The 27632-nt window shown below is 33.6% G+C and overlaps 1 protein-coding gene across 6 annotated transcripts in view; it reads left to right on the top strand.

Annotated features, from left to right (window-relative positions):
- The window catches only part of KRIT1 (KRIT1 ankyrin repeat containing), a 37608-nt gene extending 9976 nt beyond the window's left edge, over positions 1 to 27632 (top strand). For all 6 annotated transcript variants that reach the window (XM_029928894.1, XM_029928917.1, XM_029928906.1 and 3 more), the window contains 14 exons: positions 484 to 576; positions 1683 to 1812; positions 3066 to 3309; positions 3501 to 3616; positions 3840 to 3983; positions 10350 to 10506; positions 11167 to 11274; positions 13372 to 13528; positions 15287 to 15438; positions 20131 to 20297; positions 21061 to 21148; positions 21655 to 21861; positions 26573 to 26689; positions 27145 to 27632. In XM_029928894.1, coding sequence (XP_029784754.1) covers positions 484 to 576; positions 1683 to 1812; positions 3066 to 3309; positions 3501 to 3616; positions 3840 to 3983; positions 10350 to 10506; positions 11167 to 11274; positions 13372 to 13528; positions 15287 to 15438; positions 20131 to 20297; positions 21061 to 21148; positions 21655 to 21861; positions 26573 to 26689; positions 27145 to 27213 — 1949 coding nt within the window. In that variant the 3' untranslated portion in view covers positions 27214 to 27632. The remainder of the gene's footprint in view (positions 1 to 483; positions 577 to 1682; positions 1813 to 3065; positions 3310 to 3500; positions 3617 to 3839; positions 3984 to 10349; positions 10507 to 11166; positions 11275 to 13371; positions 13529 to 15286; positions 15439 to 20130; positions 20298 to 21060; positions 21149 to 21654; positions 21862 to 26572; positions 26690 to 27144) is intronic.

Genomic DNA, 27632 nt, shown 5'->3' with positions numbered 1-27632 from the left:
TCAAGACCAGGATTATGAATCTACTGGTTGATTGTCCATAGAATAATTTGCATTATTATCAGAATTAAGAGTTATCATTAGGGCATATAATTGACTGTTTTTATATTTTTAACTCCTCTTAATGTTGCCTTTTAAACAATTTTCTAGGTCTCAAAAAATAAAAAGTAAGACAAACCAAAAAAACCAAGTCTTAGCACAAATTGGTTGTTACCAGAGGGGAGGTAGGTGAAGGGGATATGCGTGAAATAGGTAAAGGGGAAAAGAGTACAGTTATCCTGATGAGCACTAAGTAATATATGGTATTGTTGAATTCCTATATTGTATACCCAAAACTACTTCAACACTGTGTGTTAACTACATTGGAATTAAAATATTTTTTTCTAAGTTTCAGGGTAATTTATAAAATTTAAATATTTAAATTATAAAAATTTAAAAGCTCATTTTTTATTTTTTAAATCTTTACTGACTTTTAAAAATAATTAGGAAAACGAGTGGTACTAATGAAGAAATTTCCTCTGGATGGAGAGAAGATGGGCAGAGAAGCGGCATTATTTATTGTTCCATCAGTTGTCAAAGGTAAAGTCTAAGATTTACCTTATGAATCTTCATATATTTAGATACTAAGTTAAAATCTCCTGAATTTAGGAATTTATATTCATACTTACTACTCTAATACTGTTATAAAATACATATTTTTAAATTAGTAGAAGGTGGGGAATTTGTTATTTAAAATGTTTTGATTTCAAATTAATATTCAGCTTTCTAAACTAAACAGTAATGTTTTTGTTTCTAGTTTTAAAAATAGAATACAGACATGAGGAGGGAAGATGTAATTGAAATGAAAAGTTTTCAGGTTATAAGAGATTTTTCAAAGGATATAACTAGAAATAGGTATTTCTTTATTTTGGAAAATTAGCAGACTATGATCAGGACCTATCTAGTATTTGGCACAAGAAGGTGTTGATAACAGTTCCAAAATACTCTACCCCACAAACAGTATTGGTAATAGTTAAATGTAAAACTTTGAGTTCTTGACATCCTGGATTAATTGAAAAATTATTAAATTTCAGTGCAGAACCTGTAGCCTACTAATTTTGTGTCTTTGGGCAAATCACCTCTTTAAGCCTCAACTCTATCTGTAGGGTGGGTATCTGCTCCTACCCAAGATCATTGTGTTGGAAGAATTCATTGAGGTATTAGATGTGAAAACCACTTTGGCAACTTTAGTGTTTCTCTCCCATAAGGCAGTAATAATACTGATGATAAATTAATGGCCCAGTGTGGCTATGCCAACAGTCTGCTACTCACATTGTACTTACACATATTTTATTAGCCAGCTCTGACATTCCAGTTATATATATATATATTTTTTTTTTCCAACAGCCATACTTAGGCTAAAAGTACAATATTTTAAATGGTGTTAGAAATGTTTTTAATCAGTTTTATGACATTGTTAAGGGAGAAAACAAGGAACAACTTCTGTAATCTTCTAAGAATATAAGTCTTCTAATCCAAGTGGATAAGGTCACAGAACTGGTCATCAGTGTAATCAGGGTCTTCTAAATCTAAATCTAAAACAATTCATGTTACACTTAACTATTCTTTTAACACACTATATAACTTTTAATGAAAAACATGTAAGTTATAAACCTTTTACATGATTATGTATTTCTCTTTTTCAGATAATACTAAATATACATACACTCCAGGATGCCCAATTTTTTACTGCTTACAAGATATTATGCGAGTCTGTAGTGAATCCAGTGCTCACTTTGCTACACTTACAGCAAGGATGTTAATAGCCTTGGATAAGTAAGAAATGCCACTAAAAATATTTTTTAATAAATCAAATAAAGCTCCATAGTAGAAATTAGCTCTGATAGAACAGAAGAAAATAATATGTATGTAACACAATGGTAAGTTTTTGAAGTACAGTATAAAAGTGAAAAGCCCCAAAGACCAAGATTTTCCTGGTTTGCTTTCAGTGGGCTAATTTTTTTCAAAAATGACAAAGACTGCACTGGATTAAGGATTAAGATTCATTGATCTAAAACTAGATTTCGTTTTGTTCTTTAATATTCAAGTTGAGTTACCACTGCCTTTATTTTCCCTCATACTTTTGTACGAGATCTCTTATTTCTTATTTCCATCCTTCCTCCACTGCAGTAATTCAGTAGAACTCATTATGTCTTTAAAAATAGTTAGGGGCCCTTGGGTGGCTCAGTTGGTTAAGCATCTGACATCGGCTCAAGTCATAATCTCACAGTTCATGGGTTCGAGCCCTGTGTCAGGCTCTGTGCTGGCAGCTAGGAACTTGGAGCCTGCTTTGGATTCTGTGTCTCCAGCAGAGCATCCCTGCTCATGCTCTGTGTATGTGTCTGTCTCTCAAAAGTAAACATTAAAAAAAAATTTTTTTTAATAGTTAAATAAGCGACTAAAGATCTCTTTATGTTTTCCCTGTTGCTGGGCCAAATGGCCCCTCAGGTTGTTCTGACAGATTTAGTATAGAGTTACCCTGAGTAAGAGTAGACAAGAGTAAGTTAGACAAGTTGTTTAAACCCATCGTGCCTTTTTCTTTCTCTAACAACTGAACAAATGTCACCTACATCTCAGTGGTTCAGATTTTAATAGTACTTCATGTTTTTTTGAAAGGCGTTGTTATTATTATGGTATATGCATTTTTAAAAAATTAATTATTTTGAGAGAGAGCATGAACGGGAGAGGGGTAGAGAGAGAGGGAGAATCCCAAGTAGGCTCTGCCCTATCAGCACAGAGCCTGATGTGGGGATCGAACCTACGAACTGTGAGATCATGACCTGAGCTGAAATCAAGAGTCAGATGCTTGACTGACTGAGCCACCCAGGCAACCTGGTATAAGCGTTTTCAAAAACAGTTTGCTGTGTCTATTAACAAAAACTTTTATTAATACTAAATGAAGTACATAACCAACACTAGTTAAAAATTTAAAAATCTGAATGTAATATTAGAATGTAATTAATGGTCTACTTTCTTCATCTTCACTTTTGAACAGATACTTCTACTACCTCTTCTTTTTATTTTGCCAGGTGGTTAGATGAACGTCATGCACAATCTCACTTTATTCCAGCTTTATTCCGACCTTCTCCTCTTGAGCGGATAAAAACAAATGTCATAAACCCTGCATATGCTACTGAATCAGGTCAAATGGAAAACTCACTACATATGGGCTATAGTGCTCTAGAAATAAAGAGTAAAATGTTAGCCCTAGAGAAAGCAGATACCTGTATTTACAACCCTTTGTTTGGATCAGATCTTCAATATACGAACCGGGTAAGAGTTGAATGACTTTTGGCTCTGATTTCAAAAGACGTTTTATCTCAAATGTCGTTTTTTCCTAAGGTAAATATACCTATTAAATTGTAACCATAAAAGGATGTATAGAGTTAATTGCATTTATGTATATTAAAGCCAAGTATCTGAAGCTCTTAAGAGTTTTTGTTTTTTCTATTTTTCCTTTTTAGGTAGATAAAGTGGTAATAAATCCATACTTTGGTCTAGGAGCTCCAGACTACTCAAAAATCCAAATTCCCAAACAGGAAAAATGGCAGAGAAGCATGAGCAGTGTCACAGAAGACAAGTACGTTTTTGTTTTACTCCACATTGATTTTTTAATACTTACATTGTAATGTTAAAATATTGTTTAAAATGATATATGCATTTAGTATGCCATGTGATCATTGTATAGATGATTTAGTTTGTAGCTGCTAAGTCCAAAGCTTTCATGTATATGTCATGTTTGTTTTGAAACAGTTTGAATTTCAACAGTGCTTTAAAAAAAATTATTTGTTTTTAATAATTAGGGAACGCCAGTGGGTAGATGACTTTCCTCTCCATCGAAGTGCCTGTGAAGGAGATTCAGAATTACTAAACCGTCTTCTCAATGAAAGATTTTCAGTCAACCAATTAGATAGTGACCACTGGGCGCCCATTCATTATGCATGCTGGTAAATATATTACTTTTTTTTTCTTGGAATGAATCCTTAGTTATAAATGTTGGTGCTTCTTTTCAGAACTATTCTTATTCCAACTCCTTCTTTACCACGTTTGCCTTATGAGCTTTCTATTTAGATATCTGATTACTGTATATATGGTATAATAATTATGTATGGAATTACAAGGTCTACCCAGTGAGAAAAGTACTCATTAGGTTATTAGGCATTACCAGGTCAACTTGTGTAATAGTTAATGACAAATAAGTGTCATTATATAGCGGGAGGTCTCTTATTCACCCTTGTAATTTCTATTGTTTTGTGTTAAATGTTTTGTTTACTCTTAGTATAACATTTACATGAGATAACTACTTATGATTTGATGTTGATCATGTTAGATAAGTATCCATTTAGTACTTTGGGAAGCTGTGGCATCAAGAAACCCCCAAAAGCCTTCATTAGAATCAAAGCCTTCCATTCTTCATTTTTTTTTTAGAGGGATTAGCTCACAAGATTGGGATTATTACCTCTTTCTACTAGCTATGAACTTGTATTCATAGCTGTAGTTAACTGTTGGCTATAGTTTATCCTCTAAAAAGGATGTAATGAAGTTATTTACCATTATTTCTTATGGGAAAGTTGCTTTTGAGTTAGTGTTTAGTGATCTTCCTTGGCTAATTTAAGAAGTGCCTACATTATTCACTGCTTGTTAAATGTCCACTACTTTTTTTTTTTTTTGAAGGTTTATTTCTTTATTTTGAAAGGGGTAGAAAGGGTAGAAGGACAGAGAGAATCCCAAGTAAGCTGAGCTATTGGTGCAGAGCCTGACATAGAGGTGAAATCCATGAACTGTGAGATCATGACCCGAGCTGAAATCAAGAGTCAGATGCTTAACCAATTGAACCACCCAGGAGCCCCAAATGTCCATTATTCCTTAGCTGAGCAACATTTAGCAAGATTTGGACCTCTGTGCATCTCAGTTTATTTATATGTAAAGGGATTAGTTCGATCATTCCTCAAAATTCTTTTGATTTCTCTGATTCCAAAATTTGTGATCCAGTAGCCAAATCCTTGCTTTTAATATACATCTTTTCTCCCTTAAAAAAAATGTTTCCCTAAAACTATGCTTGTTTATTCAAGAAATAAGCTCTTAATTTTTTTTTTCTATTTCCTCAAAACTAGAACTCTTTATTCTGGGTTCTTAATTGTTTTCCCATTACAGAGAATTTTCTATTCATATTTGGAGGGTTTTTTTTTTTTTCTTTAATAGAGAGAGAACGTGAGTTGGGGAGAGGAGCAAAGGGAGAGAGACGGAAACCCTTAAGCAGATTCTACACTCAGTGCAGAGCCCAACATGGGGCTCAATCCCACTACTATGGATCATGTCCTGAGTGGAAATCATAAGTCAGACGCTCAATTGACTGAGCCACCCAGGCATCCCTACCCTAAATATTTTTTAACTGAACTTCAATTTCTTTCTTCAGATTACTAGGAATAATTGGTAGCAGCAGCAGTACTAAAAGAAATTCCATGCCTTATATGGGGCTAAACAAAAAGAGGTAGAGAATATACTTCAAATCCCAAGAAAATACACTGTGGAATTGGGAAGAATGGAGGCAGAGAATTTTAGTTTAGGAATCCCAAATTTATATTTGGTTAATACTGTCCTTTTTTGTGGCACGGGTTATTTTCTAACAAAAGAATGGTATATTACATAAAAACAGAAGTATGGAATAGTATTTAATGTACTTTGGAATGTACTTAGGTTGTAGTCCTAATAACTCTTATTTCCTAAAGAAAGTTACTTAATGTGTCTAAGGACCTGTGCCTTTATCTACAAGATGAACTTAATAATACATTACTTATGATTAAAGGAGAAAATGCAAATAAATGCTTTGAGGGTACCTTGCACATAATAAGCACTCAATAAATGTTGGCTGTTATTAAAATATTGTAAAAATTTAAAGATTTTAATGTCTAAATCTGAAATTCATAAATCCATAGCTTGTTTAATTTATTTATTTGAGAAGAGAGAGAGCCAGAGTGTGCACGTGCGCCAGCTGGGAAAAGGAGCAGAGGGAGAGAGAGAGAGAAAGAGACAGAGAGATAGACAGACAGAGAGAGAGAAAACGATCCTCAAACAGGCTCCATGCTCATTGTGGAGCCCGACAGGGGGCTCAATCCCACAACCCTGGGATCTGACCTGAGCCCCTAACCCATGGTATTTTAATTAGAGAATCTCACTACTACAGTATACCCAGAAAAAGAGTTTCATCCTTAGATAACATTTTCTGTCAGTTAGAAATAATAACCAGGTTTAATATACCAGGAGTAGTATGGATCACCTTGTAATACTTTTATCAGATGGATCATTTAATTAATGTGAATTTGATGAAAACAGATTTAACCATTTAGTAAGAACTTAAATTACTTTATCTTGGAAATGTATTTTTATTCACTAATTGGTATAAGGATCGAGGATGGGAATACTAGGCTGTCTTATTAAGAGATGAATTTGGGGCCTAGCTTTATAAGATTAGGCAAGATGTTTTACCCCTCTTGGTCTGTTTTCTCATCTTAAAGTGAGGGTTTTTATTAGATTGATGGTTCTCTGACGTTTTAGTGGCAAGACTCCCTTTTCATTCTCAAAAGTTACAGGATCCCGTGATTCCTGGGTGACTCAGTTGGTTAAGCATCCGACTCTTGGTTTCAGCTCAGGTCATGATCTTGTGGTTTGTGTGTTCTAGCCCCATGTTGGGCTCTGTGCCGGCAGTGCAGAGCCTAGTTGGGATTTTCCCTCCCTCTCTCTGCTCCTTCCCACTTGTGCCGTCTCTCTCTCAAAATAAATAAATAAAAGCTTTTTTAAGATTTATGAAAAAAGTTATAAAATCCCAAAGAGCTTTTGTTTGTGTAAATTATATGTAGTGTTGTTTACCATATTACAAGTTAAACCTGAAAAATATTTATTAATTCACTTTAAAATGTTTATGAAATATACCATATTTTTCAAAATTAAAGAAATTAATGAGAAGAGCAGAACTGTTTTACATTTGTTGCAGTATTATATGTCACATGACTTCCAGAAAGCCCTACTGTACACTGCAGAGAAAGTGAAAGTTTAAAGGATCAGTAGCATCTTAGTATTATTATTAAAATATGTTTGACTTAGAGGGTACCCTGAAAAGATTTCAGGGATTCTCAGAGTTTCACAGATCACTCTTTAACGACTACCCCTAAGATTGTTCCAAGCTTTTAAAATTCTCCTATTGGTGACCATCTACCTGAAAACTATTCTCTACTATTTTCCATAATTGTTTAAGTTGCCTTTCTCCCCATATGGATAACTTTATCAGTCACTAAGTAAATGTTTCATTGACATCACATATTCTATGACCTTTCTCAAATCAATGTCTTTTTTCTCTGATCCTATTTTTAGGTTTCATGTTATTGCTAGAGAGTGTTTTCAAACTATGAGGATTTGATTCCCTTCAGATTACCCAACTTCACAGTTTAGCTGCCTGTCCTCTTGGTGTCATTCATCCTGCCAGCCATTTAGTCCTCCCTTATGAGCTGTTCCAAAACTTTCTAGTCATAAGCACTAGAACTCCCATTACTTCCTTTCTCTATTCTTATCAGGTAGTTTTACCCCGTATTTCAAAGAAAATTGAAGCTATTGGAAATGTCCTCCTCTATAGTTTCTGTTCTCACCTCTCTTCTGTAGCATGCAGTATGCAAGTAAAAATCCTTGTTTGCCATTAAATTCACTCTCTCCTTTCCTGCACTTTCTTTTCTCTTGCCTTCAAACATCCATGGTCTCTCCTTGAAAAGAACGTTAATTTGACCCCACTGCCTCTTCTGGCCACTATCCTGTTTCTTTCCTTACTTTCCCAGCTAGATTTCAGAGGTGAGTGGGCCACACTCACTGCTGTCTCTTTTTCACTCTTCATGAACCTTCTTAAACTTTTTTTTAATCCTTTCCCTGCTCTCCATCATTAAATACTATTGATCACCCCATCATTCGAAGAACAAATTGGAGTTGAAGGGGCATACTGGAGCTTTAATGAAGGTCAATACAAATGTAAATTATTATTGTTACATTATCATTCTTGAAATACTGGCTTCCATCCTGCATGGTTATAATATGGAAACTGCTATACTAAGATTCAGAAAACTGGATTCTAACGTGGGACCTTCGGAAAACTACTTACCTGGTTCAAGCTGCATTTTTCTTAACTGAGCAATAAAAATACTTCTACCTGCCTCATAAGTTGTTTTGAAGATTATATTAGGTAATCATATAAGAAAGTATCTTGAAAATTTTAAAGCGTCATACAAAATATATGTTTATTATTGGTATTACTTCTTGAATTGCTGTCTTAGAAGTGTCTTTTTCTGTCCTGAAAGATTGTTTTTCTAAGATAATTTTTCTCTAAATTCTCTCAAAGATTTCATCCATTCTCCCAGCCTTAACAATAATTCTTTTCAGTTAGATGAATTTGCCCATTCTCAGATAGATATCCCAAGCATTTCCTTCCTCCTGAGAACCAAAAATGTATTTTCAAGTGCCTACTGAACAATTCAGTCACTCATTTCTTATGTATAAGGCAGTTTAGAGAATGCAGAGTCAGTGTCCCTACCCTCAAGGAATTTCCAGGCTATTAGGTAGGGGATTTCCTGCATCTACATAAAATTTAACCTCTTTGCATGTATTTCCTTAAAAAAATATCTTTAAGAATGAAAAAGATTTTCTACCCTTTTTTCCAGAATAATAAGAGTGAAAGTGCATAAAATAAGTCCCACAAAAAGCAAAAATAAAATGTTACATGTAGTGAGATTATAGAATGGGAAAATTTAAAACTGCTTCAGAGAAATAACAGAATTTAACCTAAACAAATTGAGGAGGGGTGAAGGACATCTCAAGAATAGCAAAGAATACAAGCAAAACGTCAAATGAATGAAAAAGGGTAGCATGCAAGTGACAGGTTCAGTAGATTTCAGGATATGTGAAAGGGGAAGAAAGGAAAGTTGGTGGCAAATCAGATCTCTTTTAAAGGTGTGTGATTTTTCCCTTTAAATGTACCAAATTTCCTTTCCCCTTCCCCCCTCTCACCCATTTATTTACAACCAATGAATATACTTTTCTACTGTTGCTTCAGATTGCAACCTTATAGAAGTCTTAGGCTCTGACCAAATGGTGGACTCAACTATGTATGACACGTGCCTTTGTACTCTTTTTTTGTTTCTTTTTTAAGTAGGCTTCACACCCAGGGTAGAGCTCAGTGCTGGGCTTGAAGTCATTAGCGGTGAGACCAAGACCTGAGCTGAGATCAATAGCTGGGTGCTTAACCAACTGAGTCACCCAGACACCCCACATGCTTTGTATGCTTCTGGGTCCTTGATTACTTACTCCTTCTCCCCTTACCTAAAATATTCTTACCTCTCTTCAGCATCTCTTCTGTTCCTTTCTATTTAAAATCCAGGTCTAATTCTTCTATTAAAACATTTCAGGAAGTCTTAGACTGAAGTCTTACCTTTTCTGACATTTTTAAAAAGCAATTAGTTATATATTATTTTGACTTGACAAATATACAGTGCTTATTTTGCTGTATTCTAAGGTGTTACTTAAATTTTACATCATAATTAATTCAATCCATGTATTTGTTTTACCTCTGTGCTTACACTGTAAGCCTTTATCAGAGCAGAGACCATGTATCTTTTACATCTTTGTGTCTCCCATATTGCCTAATACAGCAGCTGCATATCAAATTATATCTTTCAGGCCTATTTCACAAGTCACAATCAGACGTAAATGCAAAGCATTATGAAGTTTATTTATGAGTTACTTTATGATTCTGAACTTATCTTTGACTAAAAATTATACCTCCTTAATTTATAATTTTTGTACTTTGTGCGGAGTTCTTTTTCATCTTGTATTTGAGGTTATATTTCCTCCTAGTTGATCAGAAACAGTTGAATTGAACCAGAATTCATAAGAAATGCGTAGACAGGGAAAAACATTTATGTCAATGTCTTACTAAAAAAAGATCTTAGATTTTTTTGAGATATTGTCTAAAATTTGAATTTTTAAAAGACTTTTGGGGCACATGGATGGCTCAGTAGTTTAAGCATCCAACTCTTGACTTCCGTTCTAGGTCATGATCTAGCAGTTTATGAGATCAAGCCCAGTGTTGAGCCCTGCACTGATAGTGCAGAGCCTGCTTGGGATTCTTTTTCTCCCTCTCTCTGCCACTTCCCTGCCCACATGCATTCATTCATTATCTCTCTCTCTCTCCCTCTCTCTCAAATAAATAAACATTAAAAATAATAATTTTTAAATATTTCAGATTACTTTTTTGGATAAGTTTCATTTTTTTTTAATAGGTATGGAAAAGTTGAGGCCACTCGCATATTGTTAGAGAAAGGAAAGTGCAATCCAAACCTTCTAAATGGACAGCTTAGTTCCCCTCTTCATTTTGCTGCTGGAGGAGGACATGCTGAAATAGTACAGATTCTCCTAAACCATCCAGAAATTGACAGAGTAAGTTATTTTCCAGGGTTTTTTAAATGTCCAAGCAATAAATAACAACTTGAACACTATACTGTCCAACTGTATACTTAAGAAATCAACTGAAAAATAAATTTTATGTAGTATATACGATAGGTAATTTATGTATAAACTTTGAGTTTATATACGTTTTTATTGTGATAAAATATGTCCCACATAAATTTTACCATTAAAACCATTTTTAGATGTATAATTCATATGTATAATTACATCACATTGCAGTGCAATCATCACCACCATCCATCTCCTGCATATATATAAAATTTAACCTCTTATTGTGTTATGTTGTTATTTCCTCAAATATCTTTAAGAAGGAAAAGGAATTTCCACCCATTTTTCCAAAATTTGTATTAATAAGTATTTTAAAGGGGAAAATAATCGCTTTAAATAAAACCTTTATTGGATCTTATAATCAGAACTTTAAAAAAATAATCACATTGATTATTAGTGATTTGGATCTTTCATCTTTATCAATTCATGTTTATTTTGAGTATTGTGTGTGCTAAATATGGTTAATAATCAATACTTGAAAAAAGTGTTTTGGATGAAACTTTGATCGAATGACATTTTCACTTACACTACCATGTATCTGTAATGCTTTTTTGTCTTTATACTTTTTTCTAACATTTCTAGCACATAACGGACCAACAAGGAAGATCCCCCTTAAATATTTGTGAAGAAAACAAACAAAATAACTGGGAAGAAGCTGCAAAACTGTTGAAGGAAGCCATAAACAAACCAGTAAGAATTACCTTCAGAAATAGAGCCATGCCAGCTATTTAAATTGATAAATAATTTGAGAATCTGTGGCAAGAGTGGAATGGATGGATGGTTTCTTTACAGCTTTCAGAAAACCTCATGGATAGATCTCTTTAAGTATTAAATTTGTTATCATCCCTAACATTAAGACATTTATTCTTGTATAACAAAAAAACTACATAATATATCTTTCAGCACTTAAAATTAACCTAAATTCCAGTATAATCTCAGTACTTGATGATGTATGAAATAATTAGCAGTTACATTAAGAATTAACAATTAGAAAACCTCAGTTTGCCTAATAGTTACAGTGATAATAAAATGATGATCAAACTGTGTGAAAACTTGCAAACCAGATAAAAGGATTTATAGCAACAGATAAAGTATAAAAGTTTGATCTCAACAAATAGAATCTCTGAGCCTTTCCAGATATTTCCATCAGTGAGGCAATAAGTATTTGTGGAGTATTTCTGTGAATTTAACACCTTGAAATGCTGAAAGTGACAAGTGATAAAGAATAAATATATGCTCTCTGCCTTTAAGAATATTAACACACAAACTCCCCACACACTCAACAGATTTTGTTTAAATACTGTTCCAAAAGCACAAGACAAAGTCAAGGAAGTAGATAATCAGTATAGGCACCTTTCTACTATACTTCATTCCAGTTTATTTTCTAATTATATAAAACACATTATTATTCCTAGCATAATTTTTATATTCTAAATGAACAAGATTAGAAGAATTAGGTACTCTAAAATGAACTGGCCTGGAAGTTATTGGGGGCTTCCAATACAATAAAATATATTGAGAACATATTAAGTTACTTCCATTAACAATAAAAATGTATCAGGGATATAATGAGAAACCACAATGAGATATTACCTCCCACCAATCAGAATGGCTAGTTTCAAAAAGAGAAGAAATAACAAGTGCTGGTGAAGATGTGGAGAAAATGGAACTTTTTTGCACTCTTAGTGGGGGCGTTAATTCCAATCACTGTGGAAAACAGTATGGAATTTCCACAGTATGGAGTTTCCTTAAGAAATTAAAAATAGAGATGCCATACAGCTGGGTATTTACACAAAGAAAATGAAAACACTAACTTAAACACTAACTTAAAAAGATACATGAAATCACTTCTCAACCTTTTGGCTAAAATCAAGTGTGAAAAGATTCATGCATGCCTGTGTTTATCACAAAGCATTTACAGTAGCCAAGATATGGAGGCAACTTAAGTGTACATCGATAGATGAATGAATAAAGAAGATGTAGTACATATATATAATGGAACATTAACCATGAAAAAGAATGAAATCTTGCCATTTGTACCAACATGGATGGGCCTAGAGGGTACTATTATAAGTGAAATAAGTCAGACAGAAAGACAAATGCCATATGATTTTATATATATGTGGAATCAACAAAACAAACAAACCAAAAACAGACTCCTACTATAGAGAGCAAAGGGGTGGTTACTAGAGTGGAGGTGTGGATACGGGGTGGGCAAACTAGGTGACAGGGATTTTTTTTAATGTATTCAGAATATTACTACTCTCTGAGATTTTTCTGAACCAGAGAAAAGAAAATGGCTCAAGGTCCATTGTTCCGTAACTTTCATGTGTACGGTTTTCCCTCACAGATTCCTCTTAGGACAAATTACCGCTAGAATGCATTTCTATCATATAATCTATAGCCCACCAGACTCATGAGATGCTTGACTAACACTAGAATTAGTAACCAAGTCTGTTATTCATAGGAAACCTACTTTGTACATGAAGAGCTTTAAAACATCTCCTAGAAGAATCTGAAGTTGAGTATTTTTTAAGAGCCATTTGACTTAGTTTTTCAAACTTATATGACCATGAATCATCCAGAGGGAGAAAACATGGAAAATGGAAATAATGAAAATAAAACTTTTTGAAATAGTGCCAACAGATACTCACTTAAAGGGGCTTCCTGCTGTTTTCCATTTTAGAAATCTATAATAATAAAGCATATGAAATTGAAGCATTTTGTTAGTTTGGGATTTATAATTTCTAACCGGGTTGCATAATTTATTATCCTCCTTTGTCCTAGTATGAAAAAGTTCGGATATACAGAATGGATGGATCATACCGTTCTGTGGAACTGAAGCATGGAAATAATACCACAGTGCAGCAGATAATGGAAGGAATGCGTCTCTCTCAAGAAACACAGCAATATTTCACTATTTGGATCTGTTCAGAAAACCTCAGTAAGAAAATTGTTATTCTGTTATGTAAACCTCACTATTCCTTTTTGAGAGTGGGTTGGCAAACTTAAGTATAGCATCAGTTTCTTGATGGCTTTCACATTTTGAAATGATAAAGTGATCTTCTCTTTTATATAAATTACTAGTATAGTGTTTACTAGTAATTATAGTATGGTATAGTATTACTAGTATTTCAGCTGCTGAAATCGCCTCTGGGGCCCCTAATCCGTTTCTTCATTATAAGCAGTTTTTAAGCATTTTAAAACTTCTTCTCTAACAATGGAATTTAACTTGAATACCATTAAAAGTGTGTTCATCCAACTTGCCTTTATTGTTAGTGCTCATTTCACCTGAAATAATGCAAATGTTTTTTCTTTGTATCAGTTTTCTATCAAATCTTTTTAAAAAAACATTTATTTATTCTTGATAGAGACAGAGCATGAGTGGAGAAGAGACAGAGAGGGAGACACAGAATCTGAAGCAGGCTCTAGGCTCTGAACTGTCAGCCGAGTGCCCAACAGGGGGCTCAAACTCATGGACCGTTAGATCATGACCTGAAGCTTAACCAGCTGAGCCACCCAGGAGCCCCTCTATCAAATCATTTCATTTAAAATCATCCTGATGTCACTATAGATGTGTCTTTCAAGGAAATATGGCAATTATATAAAGGAATTAATCGAGGTTACTATGATTGATTATTTAATGATTTAATTGTCTTTTTTTAAATGTAGGATTCTACTGATTATATCATAATTAAATAGACTATCATGGAATTAAAGATCTTATAAAATTTGATACATTTTATTTGTTTTAGAAATTATCATAATTCTTATATTCTTTAATATTTTACAGATTTTATTTGTTTGTTTCTTTGTAAGTAGACTCCATGTCCAGCACAGAGCCCAATGCCGGCTTGAATTCACAACCCTGAGATAAAGACTTGAGTTGAGAGTAAGAGTTGGAGGCTTAACCAACTAGCTACCCAGGCACCCCTTTTAAGATTTTATTTTTAAGGGGCATCTAGGTGACTCAGTCAGTTAAGCATCTGACTCTTGATGTCAGCTCACATCATGATCCCAGGGTTGTGGGATCAAGCCCCATGTCAGGCTCCATGCTGAGCATTAGGTCTGCTTAAAATTCTCTCATCTCCCTCTGTCTCTCCCCTCTGCTCCATGCTGTCTCTAATTAAAAAAGAAAAAAGATTCTATTTCTAAGTAATCTCTATACCCAACATGGGGCTCAAACTTACAACCCCAAGACCAGGAGTCACATGCACTACAAACTGGGCCATCTAAGTGCTCCTCATAATTCTTAAATTCTTTTTTTTAATGTTTATTTATTAATTTTGAGAGACAGCAAGTGAGTGCATGTGTGTGCAGGGGTGAAGGGGATGGAGGGGAGATAGGGAGAGAGGAGAGAATCAGAGAATGCTATCCCAATGGGTAGGCTCTCTTAGCACAGAGCCTCATGTGGGGCCTATCCCAGGACCCATGAGCCCATGACCTGAGCCACAATCAAGAGTTGGGTGCCCAATCAACTGAGCCACCCGGGCACCTCTATAATTCTTATAGTCTTAAAAAAAAAGCTCTTAACCCAAAATTGGATAATAATATTATTGGTTAAAGTCAGTGTTGATTGGAATTTAGACCTTTAATTTGTGTGTCTTCAGCACTTAAGTACAAATAGTTTAATGCAGATTTTCCATGTGTTGATATAATTTATTTTTACATTATCATTTATAAAAGGAAAGATGTTTTTCAGGCCTTCAACTCAAGCCTTACCATAAACCATTGCAACATGTTCGTGATTGGCCAGAAATACTTGCTGAATTAACTAATTTGGATCCCCAAAGAGAAACACCACAGCTTTTCCTAAGAAGAGATGTGAGACTTCCTTTGGAAGTTGAAAAAAAGGTTTGCTTGGAAATCTTACTTTAGTCATTTAAATGCACAGAATCTATTGAGTTCCTGTGGTAGGCACTAAAACAAAAATTGTGCTCTTCCTGCACGAGGATGAGGAGATTTTCTGTTTTTCTATTCAATCCTCACCTCCCTGGGGTAAGTGGTAGAGTTTGAGTTAGTCTACTTACACAGCTGGTTGGGTTTTCTATTTCTACCTCCATTGTTGTAGAAACAAAATATATAGAAAATGTATTCTAAGGAGAATTAGCAACCAGATGGAACACAGATTATACAAAAAAAATTTTTTTAGAATAGTTAGGAAGTACAGCATCAAAGATAAATTTAATAAAGGGCTAATCAGTGTGTAAATTTCAAAGGAGCAAAGAAATATGTTGATGTGGGAGGAGAACAGAAAATACATTCTGAATGGAGAAGATATTTGCAAAGGAGATATTAAAAAGTTATTCTCAATAGTTAGTAAATGCTATTTCCAAATCAAGCAGAAATTATATAGAGAGTAAAAAATGAGAGTAGAATTTACATTTGATAAAAAGATCTGTTCCATTCAAGTACACTTGGATCTGTAAATTTTAGAGGAGGTATGATAATGCTGTCCAAAAGGTGAATGGACAACAAAGAAACTTAAGGTAGATATTACAAGTTAAATTAGGTGTGATAGGCTAAATACAAGAGTAGCTTTGAAATTGAAGGAAAAAAGTTTCAAGTTCACATAATTTTGATGAAGAAAAAAATGTACAGTGTATTTCCTGATTCTTATCCAAGGGAATATTAAACAGACAAGGTTAAGCAAAGTTTATTATATGAAAAGTTCAATGACCATGTACAAACTTGATAAATGTTTTGTACCTTGAATACTCATATTGTACCTCACATATTATCAGACCAAAGATAGATTTGATCCTCTCAGTGAAATATACTGGCTTTTACATAAAAATTTGTATGAGAGTTACCAAAAAACAAAGATCTTAATTATTCATTAAAAAAATGTGTTAGAGTTTCTTAAGCAAGCAAAGGGGAAAAATACCAATTAATCATCTCAGTTGACACAGAAAAGGTATTTGACAAAATCCAATACCCTTTCAGGATAAAACTCTTGCAAGAGAAATAGATGGGAACTTCCTCCACATGATAACTGTCATTTAAGAGAAACCTACAGCTAACATCATACTCAATGATGAAAGGCTGAAAGCTTTCCTCCTAAGATCAGGAGCAAGACAAGGATGCCAGCTTTCACTACTGCTATGTAACACTAACCAGAGCAGTAAGATTGAAAGAAAAAGAAAGAAAAGAAAGAGAGAAAAGAAAAAGCATCCACATTGGAAAGGAAAAAGTAAAACTCTATTTGGAGATGACATGATCCTACATATAAGAAATATCAAACAGTCCACAAGAAAGCTATTAGAGCCAATAAATAGATTGAGCAATGGTACAAGGTACAACCTTAACACACAAAAATCAGTGGTTTCTACACATATCAATGAAAACCCAAAAAAGGCATCAAGAAATTCATCAAAATAGCATCTTAAAGAATAAAATACCTAGGAATAAATTTAACAAAAGATGCAAGACTTGTACATTCAGAACTATAAAACATTACTGAAAGAAATTAAAGAAGAGCTGTGTAACTGGAAAGACATCTGTGTTAAGGTAGGAAGATTTAATATTGTTAAGATGTCCACACTAGCAAAGCATCTACTGATATACCACATTCTCTAAAAAAAAAATTCCAAAAGCCTTTTTATAGAAATAGAAAATGAAGTCCTTAAATTCATATGCAATTACAAAGGGCCTTGAATAACTAAAGCAGTCTTGAAAAAAGTATAAGTTGAGGGATTCACACTTCCCAATTTCAAAATTTTCAGGCCATGTGGGCCTGACGTGTGGCTTGAACTCACAAATCATGAGATCACGACCTGAGCTGAAACCAAGAGTTGGATGTTTAACTAAGCTACCGAGGTTCCTCTGGCATTGGATTTTTAAATATGACATCAAAAGCATGAGCAACAAAAGAAAGTATATATAAATTGGACTTCTTCAAAATTAAAAACATTTGTGCATCAAAGGACATTAGGAAGAAAGTAAAAAGACAGTTTACAGAATGGGAGCTATAACTCAACAACAAAAAGACAACACAAGTTAAAATAGGCAGAAGACTTGATTTCTCCATTGAAGATACACAAATGGCCAAAAAACTTGTGAAATGACGTTCAACATTACTGGTCATTAGGGATCAAAACACAATGCAAATCCACTTCACCCCTCCTAGGATGGCTATTTTAATTTTAAAAAGGAAATAATGAGTGTTGGTAAAGTTACACAGAAATTGTCATCCTTCTACATTCCACGTAAGTGTGTAAATAGTACAGCTGCTGTGGTTCTTGAAAAAACTGAACACAATTACCATATGATTCAGTAGATCCACTCTTTGGTATATACCTGAAGGATTAAAAATAGGAACTAAAACATATCTGTATGCAGGTGTTCAGAGCAACATTATTCACAATAAATGAAATGGTGGAAACAAACTAAGTGTCCATCAAGAGATGAATGAATAAACAGACTGTGGTATACACATACAATGGAATATCATTCAGCCATAAAAAGGAATAAAGTTATGATACATGCCATAACAGGGGTAAACCTTGAAAACATTATGCTCAGTGAAATAAGCCAGATGCAAGAGCACAAATATTGTATAGTTATACTTACATTAAATATCTAGGAAAATTTATAAAGTAAATTAGTGGTTACCACAGGTGTCGGAGAAAGAGTATGGAGTTGTTGCTTAGTGGTTAACAGTTTCTGGGTGATGAAAAAGTTGTATAAATAGAGATACTTGTACAACATTGTGAATGTAAGTAATGTCACTGAATTATATAGTTAAAATGGTTAAAATATTAAGTTTTTGTTATGAGTATTTTAGCACAGTTAAAAAATATATTAGATACATAAACTCTGCAAGTAATGTAAGTATTCTCAATCTATCTTCCTTCTCCACCTAAGTAATATTTTAAAAGTTGATTGGTGGATAAAAAGAGCAATAATGATAAAACTTGATAAATTAATTGCATAATTATATTATAAAGAATATAAAGTGAACTCAAGTGAAAAAGAAGCAAGGTTTAGTAAGTACCTTAAGACAAAATATCATGATCATTGTGTTCTTTCATTATGTAATTAAGAAATTACAATCTGTACCATCTGAAAAATGGAAGAATTACATTTATTGGTTGAATCATTCCTTTAGGATGAAAATGGCCTGATTTTACTCGTAAAGAATAATTGTTGACTAATGCTCACTGAATATACTATTAGGAATTAAAACTATTGACTACTCAAATTCTTTAAATTCACTGTTAATTTTGAGAAATTAAAGCCCATAGGAAAGTTGAAAGGTAATCAAATTCATTAAATTCACTAATTGCTAATATTTTCCTTTTTTTCTTCATCTTCTCTATTTTTTTTCTTTATGAACTATTTAAAAGTGAATTGCAGACATCATGGCACTTAGTCCCTACATATTTTGACATGTATCTCCTACGAAAAAGGACATATGAACCTAATAATACCATTTTCAACCTAATAAAATTAAATTTCCATAACATCTAATAATGTGATCCATATTCACATTGTCCCAATTGTTTAAAAGTCTTTTATAGTTCCCATATGTAGGATCTAGTCAAGGTTCATACTTTGTATTTGTTATCTCTCTAGTCACTTTTAATCTAGAACAGTCCTCCCACCTTTTTTCCCAGGAAATTCTATTTTAAGTTTTTAATAGTATGTAGAGTATTATATTATTAGTTAGTAAGACCAAAATAACTTTTACCACAGGGAATTGAGATCACTTTGAATTATATTTGGAAATCTTTAAGCATTCATTCAGAAACCATAATTGGTGACTATTTCTAAGCCTAAGTATATTCGGTAGGCTAGCTTTTTTTAATCTTTGTTAATTTTATTCAATAAAAGGAAACTTTGCAAAGTTTTTGAAACATAGGGAAAAATCTTCTACTCTCCTTTAGTGTTATTTGAAAATACCAAGTAGTTTTAATCAAATGAAATAAAAAATATTTTAAAATAAGATTTTTTAAAACTACATGTACACTTCTAGGAATTAGTATACTTTCTTGTATCTTCCTTGAGGTTCACTACTATATCATATGAAACATGTAAAATAATGTTTGAGGAATATAATTAGGTAAAATTGTGGTAGGAACTATTCATACCCTATAAACTAATGATAATCTTTTATTAGACTGTAAATCAGAGATTTCAAACTATAGCCTATTGCTGTATCTGACCAGCTGTTTATTTTTATATACTCTGCAAGCTATTAATGATTGAAAAAATTCAAAAGGATATTTCCTGATGTGAAAAATTTGTGAAATTCAAATTTTAGTATTCATGTATAAAGTGCTATTAGAACACCACCACACACCTGTTTGTTATTGTCTATGAATGCTTTTGTGCTAAGAGTGACTATGTAACTGACTCACAAAGCTTAAAATATTACTGTCTGGCACTTAACAGGAAAAATTTGTCAACCTCTGTTCTGAATCAGTAACAGCTCATTTATAAACAAATATGTAGCTTTTTCTTTTCCATATTAGAAAGTGACAAGTTGTATATTTGTAACAGGAAATTGTAGCCCAATAACTAAATTCTGCTTTTTCTTTTAAGATTGAAGACCCACTAGCTATTCTTATCCTCTTTGATGAAGCCAGGTATAATTTATTGAAGGGCTTTTATACAGCTCCTGATGCTAAACTGATAACATTGGCAAGTCTACTGTTGCAAATAGTTTATGGGAATTATGAGAGTAAGAAACACAAACAAGGTTTCCTAAAGTAAGTATTTTTAATACAGTGTGTGTTCTTGTGCTATGCTCAAGATTCTGTTTCACCAAGAAAGTTTAAAGATGTTATTAAGAAATACTTAACACTTTGATTTGTAACTAAAGGACACAAGGAGGCATGGAATGAGGGGGAAAAATGGTAAAGCATTCTTATACTCTCTCCAAAATTACTTTTCTTATATTTAACTATGGTTTGGTATACTTTTTTTTTTAAAGATTTTATTTTTTTTTAAAGTAATCTCTACACCCAGTGTGGGGCTCAAACCCACAACCCTAACATCAAGAGTCACATGCTCTGAAAGCCAGCCAGGCACCCCGTGATATACCTTATATTTTTTCTTTGATTTATCTTTATTATAAATCTAAGTAAGTTCATTAAAACACTTGATAATAAGTAGTAGAAAATGTCATAAGGCAGATGCATTTAAGAATCCTACCACTAAAAACTAGCTTTCAGTCTTTGAGAGAAAACACTGAGTTTTAAACACTAAAGGTTGATATTGTGGTTTTCAATTTTCAAATATATTTTGTGGTTATTGAAAGAAGAAACATTTCTTTTAAATGACAATGTTAGGATTGTGGCTTTTGCTTAAAATTTTTGGAGTTCTCTAATACTTTACAATATAGATTTTTCAGCTCAAAAATCATATACTTAAAAAAATCATGTTACTTAAAGCAATTTGTTTCTAAATGATTTATGTACTTTAGCTACTAAAGATGATTTATTTAAAGCATGTTGGCATATTTGCTTACAGTGAAGAAAATCTAAAATCCATTGTACCTATTACCAAATTGAAAAGTAAGGCACCTCACTGGACAAACCGGATACTTCATGAATATAAGGTAAGTTGTTTAATAGAAATTAAAAGATATTTTATGCCCTAATTGAAATTTTGTAAATTAAATTATGTAATATGTTTTAAATGTAGGTACATTATATTTATAGTCCTGAAATTAAAAATGGATCTTCTAGTTCACATGAAACTGAAATTAGTATATTTTTATTTTTAACAATGTGGAATCTTGTACTGAATGCTTCCTATATGCTGGATACTGTGGTAAGGATTAAACACACACAAACACAAACACAGACACAAAAAAACCATGAAATTATACACTATCCTTGTCCCTGAGGCACTTAAAACCTAATAGAATAGACTAACGCTATTTTTATACTTTGATATTTCTTTCTCTTTTGAAGTATTAAGAACAGCTCTTGGGATAGTGTCACGCAATTTTATTCTCTGGGGGCCAGCCATGATTTTAGAAACTGCTCAGTTGACCTGTTTGGATTATCAAAGGTTTGCTCTCTTTTCACATCTCTTTTATTTTACCTTATTTGTTTTTAGAATCTTAGTACAAGTGAGGGTGTCAGTAAAGAAATGCATCACCTTCAGCGCATGTTCTTACAGAATTGTTGGGAAATTCCTACATATGGAGCAGCTTTTTTCACAGGACAGATATTTACAAAGGCAAGCCCCAGCAATCATAAAGTCATCCCTGTGTATGTAGGAGTGAATATAAAAGGACTTCATCTCCTCAACATGGAAACTAAGGTAGATTTTCAGCTTTATAGCTATTTTTGACTAATCTCTTAAAAAATAGTACCAGCCTATCTAAAAAATCTAGAAATGACATATATATATAAAACTGTTTATCGCTGTTTTATTTGTAATAGCAAAGGAGGACAGATGAGAACATGTACATGATTGTCAACAAAGGGTTATTATTAACATTAATTGTATTCTATAATATATAATGTATTAACCATAGTACATTTCTACATTGAAATACTGTGCAGCCATATAAAAGAATGAAGAATGTAGAGAAAGATCTCCAAGATATATTTGGTGAAAAAGCATAGTGGTGGACCATATGTAATAGGCTACTATTTGTGTAAAAATGGGGGAAAGTCAAGACTATATTTACATAAATACATATTGCTTGTGTATGAATAAAATGTCTCATGAAGCCTTTAGAGAAGGCAACCAGGTAACTGGGAACAAGAGTAGGAGGGAAACTTTACTAGGTACCATTTTGCAACTTAAAAAAAATTTTTAGCTGTGATTATATTACCTATATAAAAAATCAGTTAAGTTTAAATGAAAAAAATACAGATAAGAAAAATTTTGGGGTCATTTAGTCGGTTAAGCATACAACTGGATTTCAGCTCAGGTCATAATCTCGTGTTTCGTGAGATCAGGCCGGTGTTGGACTCTGCACTGACATGACAGAAACTGCTTGGGATTGCCTGTCTCCCTCTCTCTCTGCCCTTCCCCTGCATTTGCATACACATTCTCTCTCAAAATAAATAAACGTTAAAAAATATATATAATATCTTTCAAAGGATTCACTTTGAAAATCAGAATTAATTATAAGAGCTTTTGGGGAATTGGCAAGATGGAAGATGAGGTATGGAAGGGATTCAGACGTTTCCCATGAGATGCTTGTTACTATATTGTACTCCTTTTCCTAATCAAATTCATTATATATAAAATATAGAATTATCAATTATTTTTATCATGTTTAAGACATTTATCTGGATGAACAGCTTTCTAGCTTATAATAGAAAGCTAATCAAATTTATTTTGTTCATTTATTTTTGTCTAAGAATAGACCATTTCAAGTCAGTTAAAGTAATAACTAAGCTTATACATTAGAAAAAGTCATTTTAGGGGTGCCTGGGTAGTTCAGTTGGTTAAGCGTCTGACTTTGGCTCAGGTCGTGATCTCATGGTTCATGAGTTCGAGCCCCACATTGGGCTCTGTGGGGACAGCGCAGAGCCTGGAGCTTGTCTTTGGGTTCTGTGTCTCCCCCTCTCTCAGCCCCTTTCCCCTGCTTGTACTTGGTCTCTCTCTCAAAAATAAATAAATGTTAAAAAAAAAAAATTAGAACAGGATTAGATTAGGAAATTTTCTCATAAACCTAATTTTTATTTTCATCATTTTTATAAGCCTTTATTTTGTAATCACCTAACTTCTGAAAGTAGTTTAGTCATTTCATGATAACTCAGGATCATCCTATGGGCAACAGCTCTTTTTACCATGCTGTTAGATATGCCCATGAATGGAGATAGAGAATATGGAGGGACATAGGGCTGAGTAGGGACTGAATTCAGTAGTTTATCTAGAACTTGATTTTTTTTGAAGCCTCTGATGTCAGCTTGCTTTTGGGTCATTTGCTTATTATCATTTTCTATTTAAGCTACTTTACTCACACAAAATAGGCTGCTTCTAATTAGTTTGTAACCAGTTTTCTACTTCTTTTGTACTAAGTTTATTAAAGGAAATCAAAGGAGAAAGTCCCCTCACCATTTCAATAAATTTTTCCTCTGCTATTTCAGAGCATTTTATACAACATTTATAAATCCTTCTTTACTGAATTAATTGGTGGTGCTGTGGGTATGACACTGAGCCTTTTCTTTAAGCTATAGTTTATGTTTGACTTGGCAGCATTCCAAGTGTAGGCAAAAATAAAATGTTTTATTTAGTTCCTAAATGATGATTCAGCATTATAACATTTCACTTGACTAATATTCTGGTCCAGGAAATCAAGTACATGAAATAGCAGTTGCAGGCAGAGAATGATAACAATATTATTAGTTAACAGCCTGCTTTTTTAGGATAAGATGTTCGATTTCTAGAAATATAAATTAAAATTCTGTCCTTGAGTATAAGAGGGTGATTAAACCAAAGGGTAATGATATTTTCTGTCTACCTGACCATTACCTTGTGTTCTGTAAACCACTGATAAATTTACAGCACCTATGAAAGCTTTAAGATGATTATATTTTCTGATCACCAAAGGTGAGAGCAGGCAGCTTGTCCTCAGTTGTCTTAGAGTCATCAAGATATGCTAGGGTTGAATTTGACAAGTTTAGAATAAACAACTTCATTTGCAAAAATACCTTCATTTACATTTAAAACTACCTGGCGTACAGTAGCTTCAGAGATTAAGTCTCATGAAAAGCAATAGAATACAGCTATGTTTTTTATATCAATTACTTCTACTATATCTTGTTTCTCTTTGAAATAAGAGAGTTTCCCATTAGAAAGTATAGCTCAGCCAATTTCATATGCTCATCAGAGACTTTTCTGTCCTACTTACATAAAATGTAAACACTATTGTGTCATCACACTGTTCACTGTGTTGTGAATCAGGGTGAATGTTTTTCTGTTTCATAACTGAACCATACTTGTTGATATATCTTTAACAATAATAGTACTTTTGCCATACCCAGGCAATACATTACTCTTTGCTAATGTCAGTTTATGTTGGCCATAATGGATGTCCTTCTGAAATAAAACTGGTTATTTAAATATCACATAGTGTCATTTTTCCTGATCATTTATCAACATCACTGTTTCTCCTGTCTGCCGGCTGGCTATGTACTTGTGACTTCTGTGGTTTTCCCTTTTCTGCCTCACTAAACAACTTGACCCTTTGTAGGTTTTACCTTTTACCTCATAAAGAGGACTACTTTTTTCATCTGGAGTACACTGTCTCTCAAAGCCACCATTTGGACTCTGACTTTTCAGCTCCATTGAGCTGTTTTCATTATTGTGGGCTTCTCAAGAAGTTCTTCCTTTGTGCATAACAACAAAACCTTTATTTTTAATTTATAACCCCAGTATTTTTGTTGGTAATTTGGCCCCCACATAATTGAGGACTTGTTATACTACAGATGTATTTTTTCTATGTATTGAACTGTTTTGAGACCATGCTAATGGACTATCTTCTGTCTCTTGATTAAACAAATTTCAAGCAACTGATCTAAAAGATAGACAATTTAAGGTATTACATCTTGACTCAATGTTTCAATGTGTTCCTTGGTAAATAGCTATTTTAGCATATATTCTCTATAAAGTTATATTTTACAATATAGGTGGCTAATTTTAAAGAAGACATTATTAGTTTTACATTATACATAATATACACTCATGTAAATTAAGTATACTATTTCATTCAAGAACCTCATTTTTTTTTAAGTTTATTTATTTATTTTGAAAGAAAGGGAGAACACAACCAGGGGAGGGGCAGAGAGAGGGGGAGAGAGAGAATCCCAAGCAGGTTCTGCACTGTCAGCACAGAGCCTGATGTGGGGCAGGGGCTAAAACCCATGAATGGAGATCATGATCCTAGCCAAAACCAAGAGTTGGACACTTAACCAACTGAGCCACCCAATGCCCTAGTTTAGGGGCATTTTTAAAGTGAGGTTTTTGGTGTGCTGGGGTGGTTCCGGTATTTAAGCACTGGACTCTTTTTTTTTTTTAATTTTTGTTAATGTTTATTTTTGAGAGAGAAAGAGAGCATCAGCAACAGCGAGGCGGGGTTGGGAGGAGGGGTAGAGAGAAAGAGGGAGACACAATCTGAAGCAGGCTCCAAGCTCTGAGCTGTTAGCACAGAGCCCCATCTGGAGCTCTAACTCATGAACTACGAGATCATGACCTGAGCCGAAGTTGGATGCTCAGCTGACCAAGTCACCGAGGCGTCCCAGCACTGGATTCTTGATTTCGTTTAGGTCAGGATCTTGTGGTTTGTGAGCCCAAGCCCCATGTCGGACTTTGCGCTTACAGCACAGAGTCTGCTTGCGATTGGACCTCTCCCTCTCTCTGCACCTGCTCCACTCACTCTCTGTCTCTGTCTCTCTCTCATAATAGATTTAAAAACTTTAAGAAGTATGAAAATTATTTTTTTAAATGCCCTAAAACCATATGCTTTTCATATAACATTAGTTACGTATAAACGGGACCAGGGTGGCTCAGTCACTTGAGCATCTGACTCTTGATTTCGGTTCAGGCCATGATCTCGTGGTTGTAAGATTAAGCCCCAGCTCAGGCTCTGTGCTGAGTGCACAGCCAGCTTGTGATTCTGTCTATCTCTCTGCCCCTCCCCTACTTGTGGGTTCACATTCTCTCTCTCAAATAAATAAAAATAAACATTTAATTACTTAAAATCAGTATGTTAAGAACTGTGAGTCGTATAAAATTTTTTTAATGTTTTATTTATTTTTGAGAGAGAGAATGTGAGCAAGGGAGGAGCGGGGGGAGGGGGGAAGGGAAGGGCAGAGAGATGGGGACAGAAGATCCATCTATGTAGCTCTGTACTTGAGGCTCTGTGAAGTTACTGGGGCCACTTTGAATACATTTTATTCTAACCTTCAAAACCATTATATTTAGACATTACTATATCATTGTAGATAGGAAGAGAAGATAGGTGTTGTTTTTACTATATATTTCAATATAACAATTTCTAATTATATTGCAGGCTTTACTCATCAGTCTTAAGTATGGTTGTTTTATGTGGCAATTGGGAGATGCTGACACATGTTTTCAGATCCATAGTATGGAAAATAAAATGAGCTTTATAGTACACACAAAACAGGTAAGTACTCTGGACTTCTAATAATGAACTACTATTATCAGTAAAGATTTTTTTTTTAAGTGACCCTCCATTTTACTTCAAGGAAAACCTTTGATATTATGTGAAACTAAGATACTTAAGACCAAGGAAAAAAGGCAGACCTTTCCTAAGCAAACAAGCCAAAAACTTATCTGAATAATTAGTTTTATAACAATAAAACTGTTTAGTGGCATTTCTTTTAATTCTAGTCAGTATCCTCTACCTCTTTTATCAAGGTGGCAGGTAGCCCTTCCGCCTTCTTGACAAGCATCCTATCTGAGCCACTGGTTGCCTAGTACTCCCTCTATTCTTGATAAGCTTCCTCCTAATAAGAAAGTCCCTTTTCAGAAAGACCGGGAGCTGCTCACTGGCATGTATGTCGTTTACACATTCTTACATACTTCACATTTACTGTCGACATATATTTTACTTTGTAGGCTGGCCTTGTGGTAAAACTATTAATGAAGCTAAATGGACAGTTAATGCCCACCGAAAGAAATTCATGAGAAGAAAGCAGCTGATGTTTAAACTACCACATTTTGTAATGCACATTTTTTCCATGAAAGATTTCTTAAACTATCACTTTTAATAAGGCACTTAGTCTCTTGTAATATATGAATGTATACTACTACATTGTACAGAATCTGTACTTATGTTTGGTGTGTAATATACCAGTTAGTTTTATATAATATCCTTATAAGCTATTCTAATTTTTGAGAGAAACACACAAAAATATGTAGATTGATCATCTGTATAATAATGGACAAAAGAGTAAGCTTTATAAAAAGTTATTTTTGGTAAATGGTAAAGAATTTGGAGAGGAATGTAATGAAATTAAAATACAGCTTTGGAATAACTTTGTGTGTCATTTCAGAATATACTGAAAGTCCACATGTTTGAATAAAGAAAATATATTTTCTACTTA

This window comes from Suricata suricatta, chromosome 2, assembly GCF_006229205.1.
Source record: "Suricata suricatta isolate VVHF042 chromosome 2, meerkat_22Aug2017_6uvM2_HiC, whole genome shotgun sequence".
Classification (NCBI taxonomy): domain Eukaryota; kingdom Metazoa; phylum Chordata; class Mammalia; order Carnivora; family Herpestidae; genus Suricata; species Suricata suricatta.
This window is presented reverse-complemented; position numbering and strand designations above follow the sequence as displayed.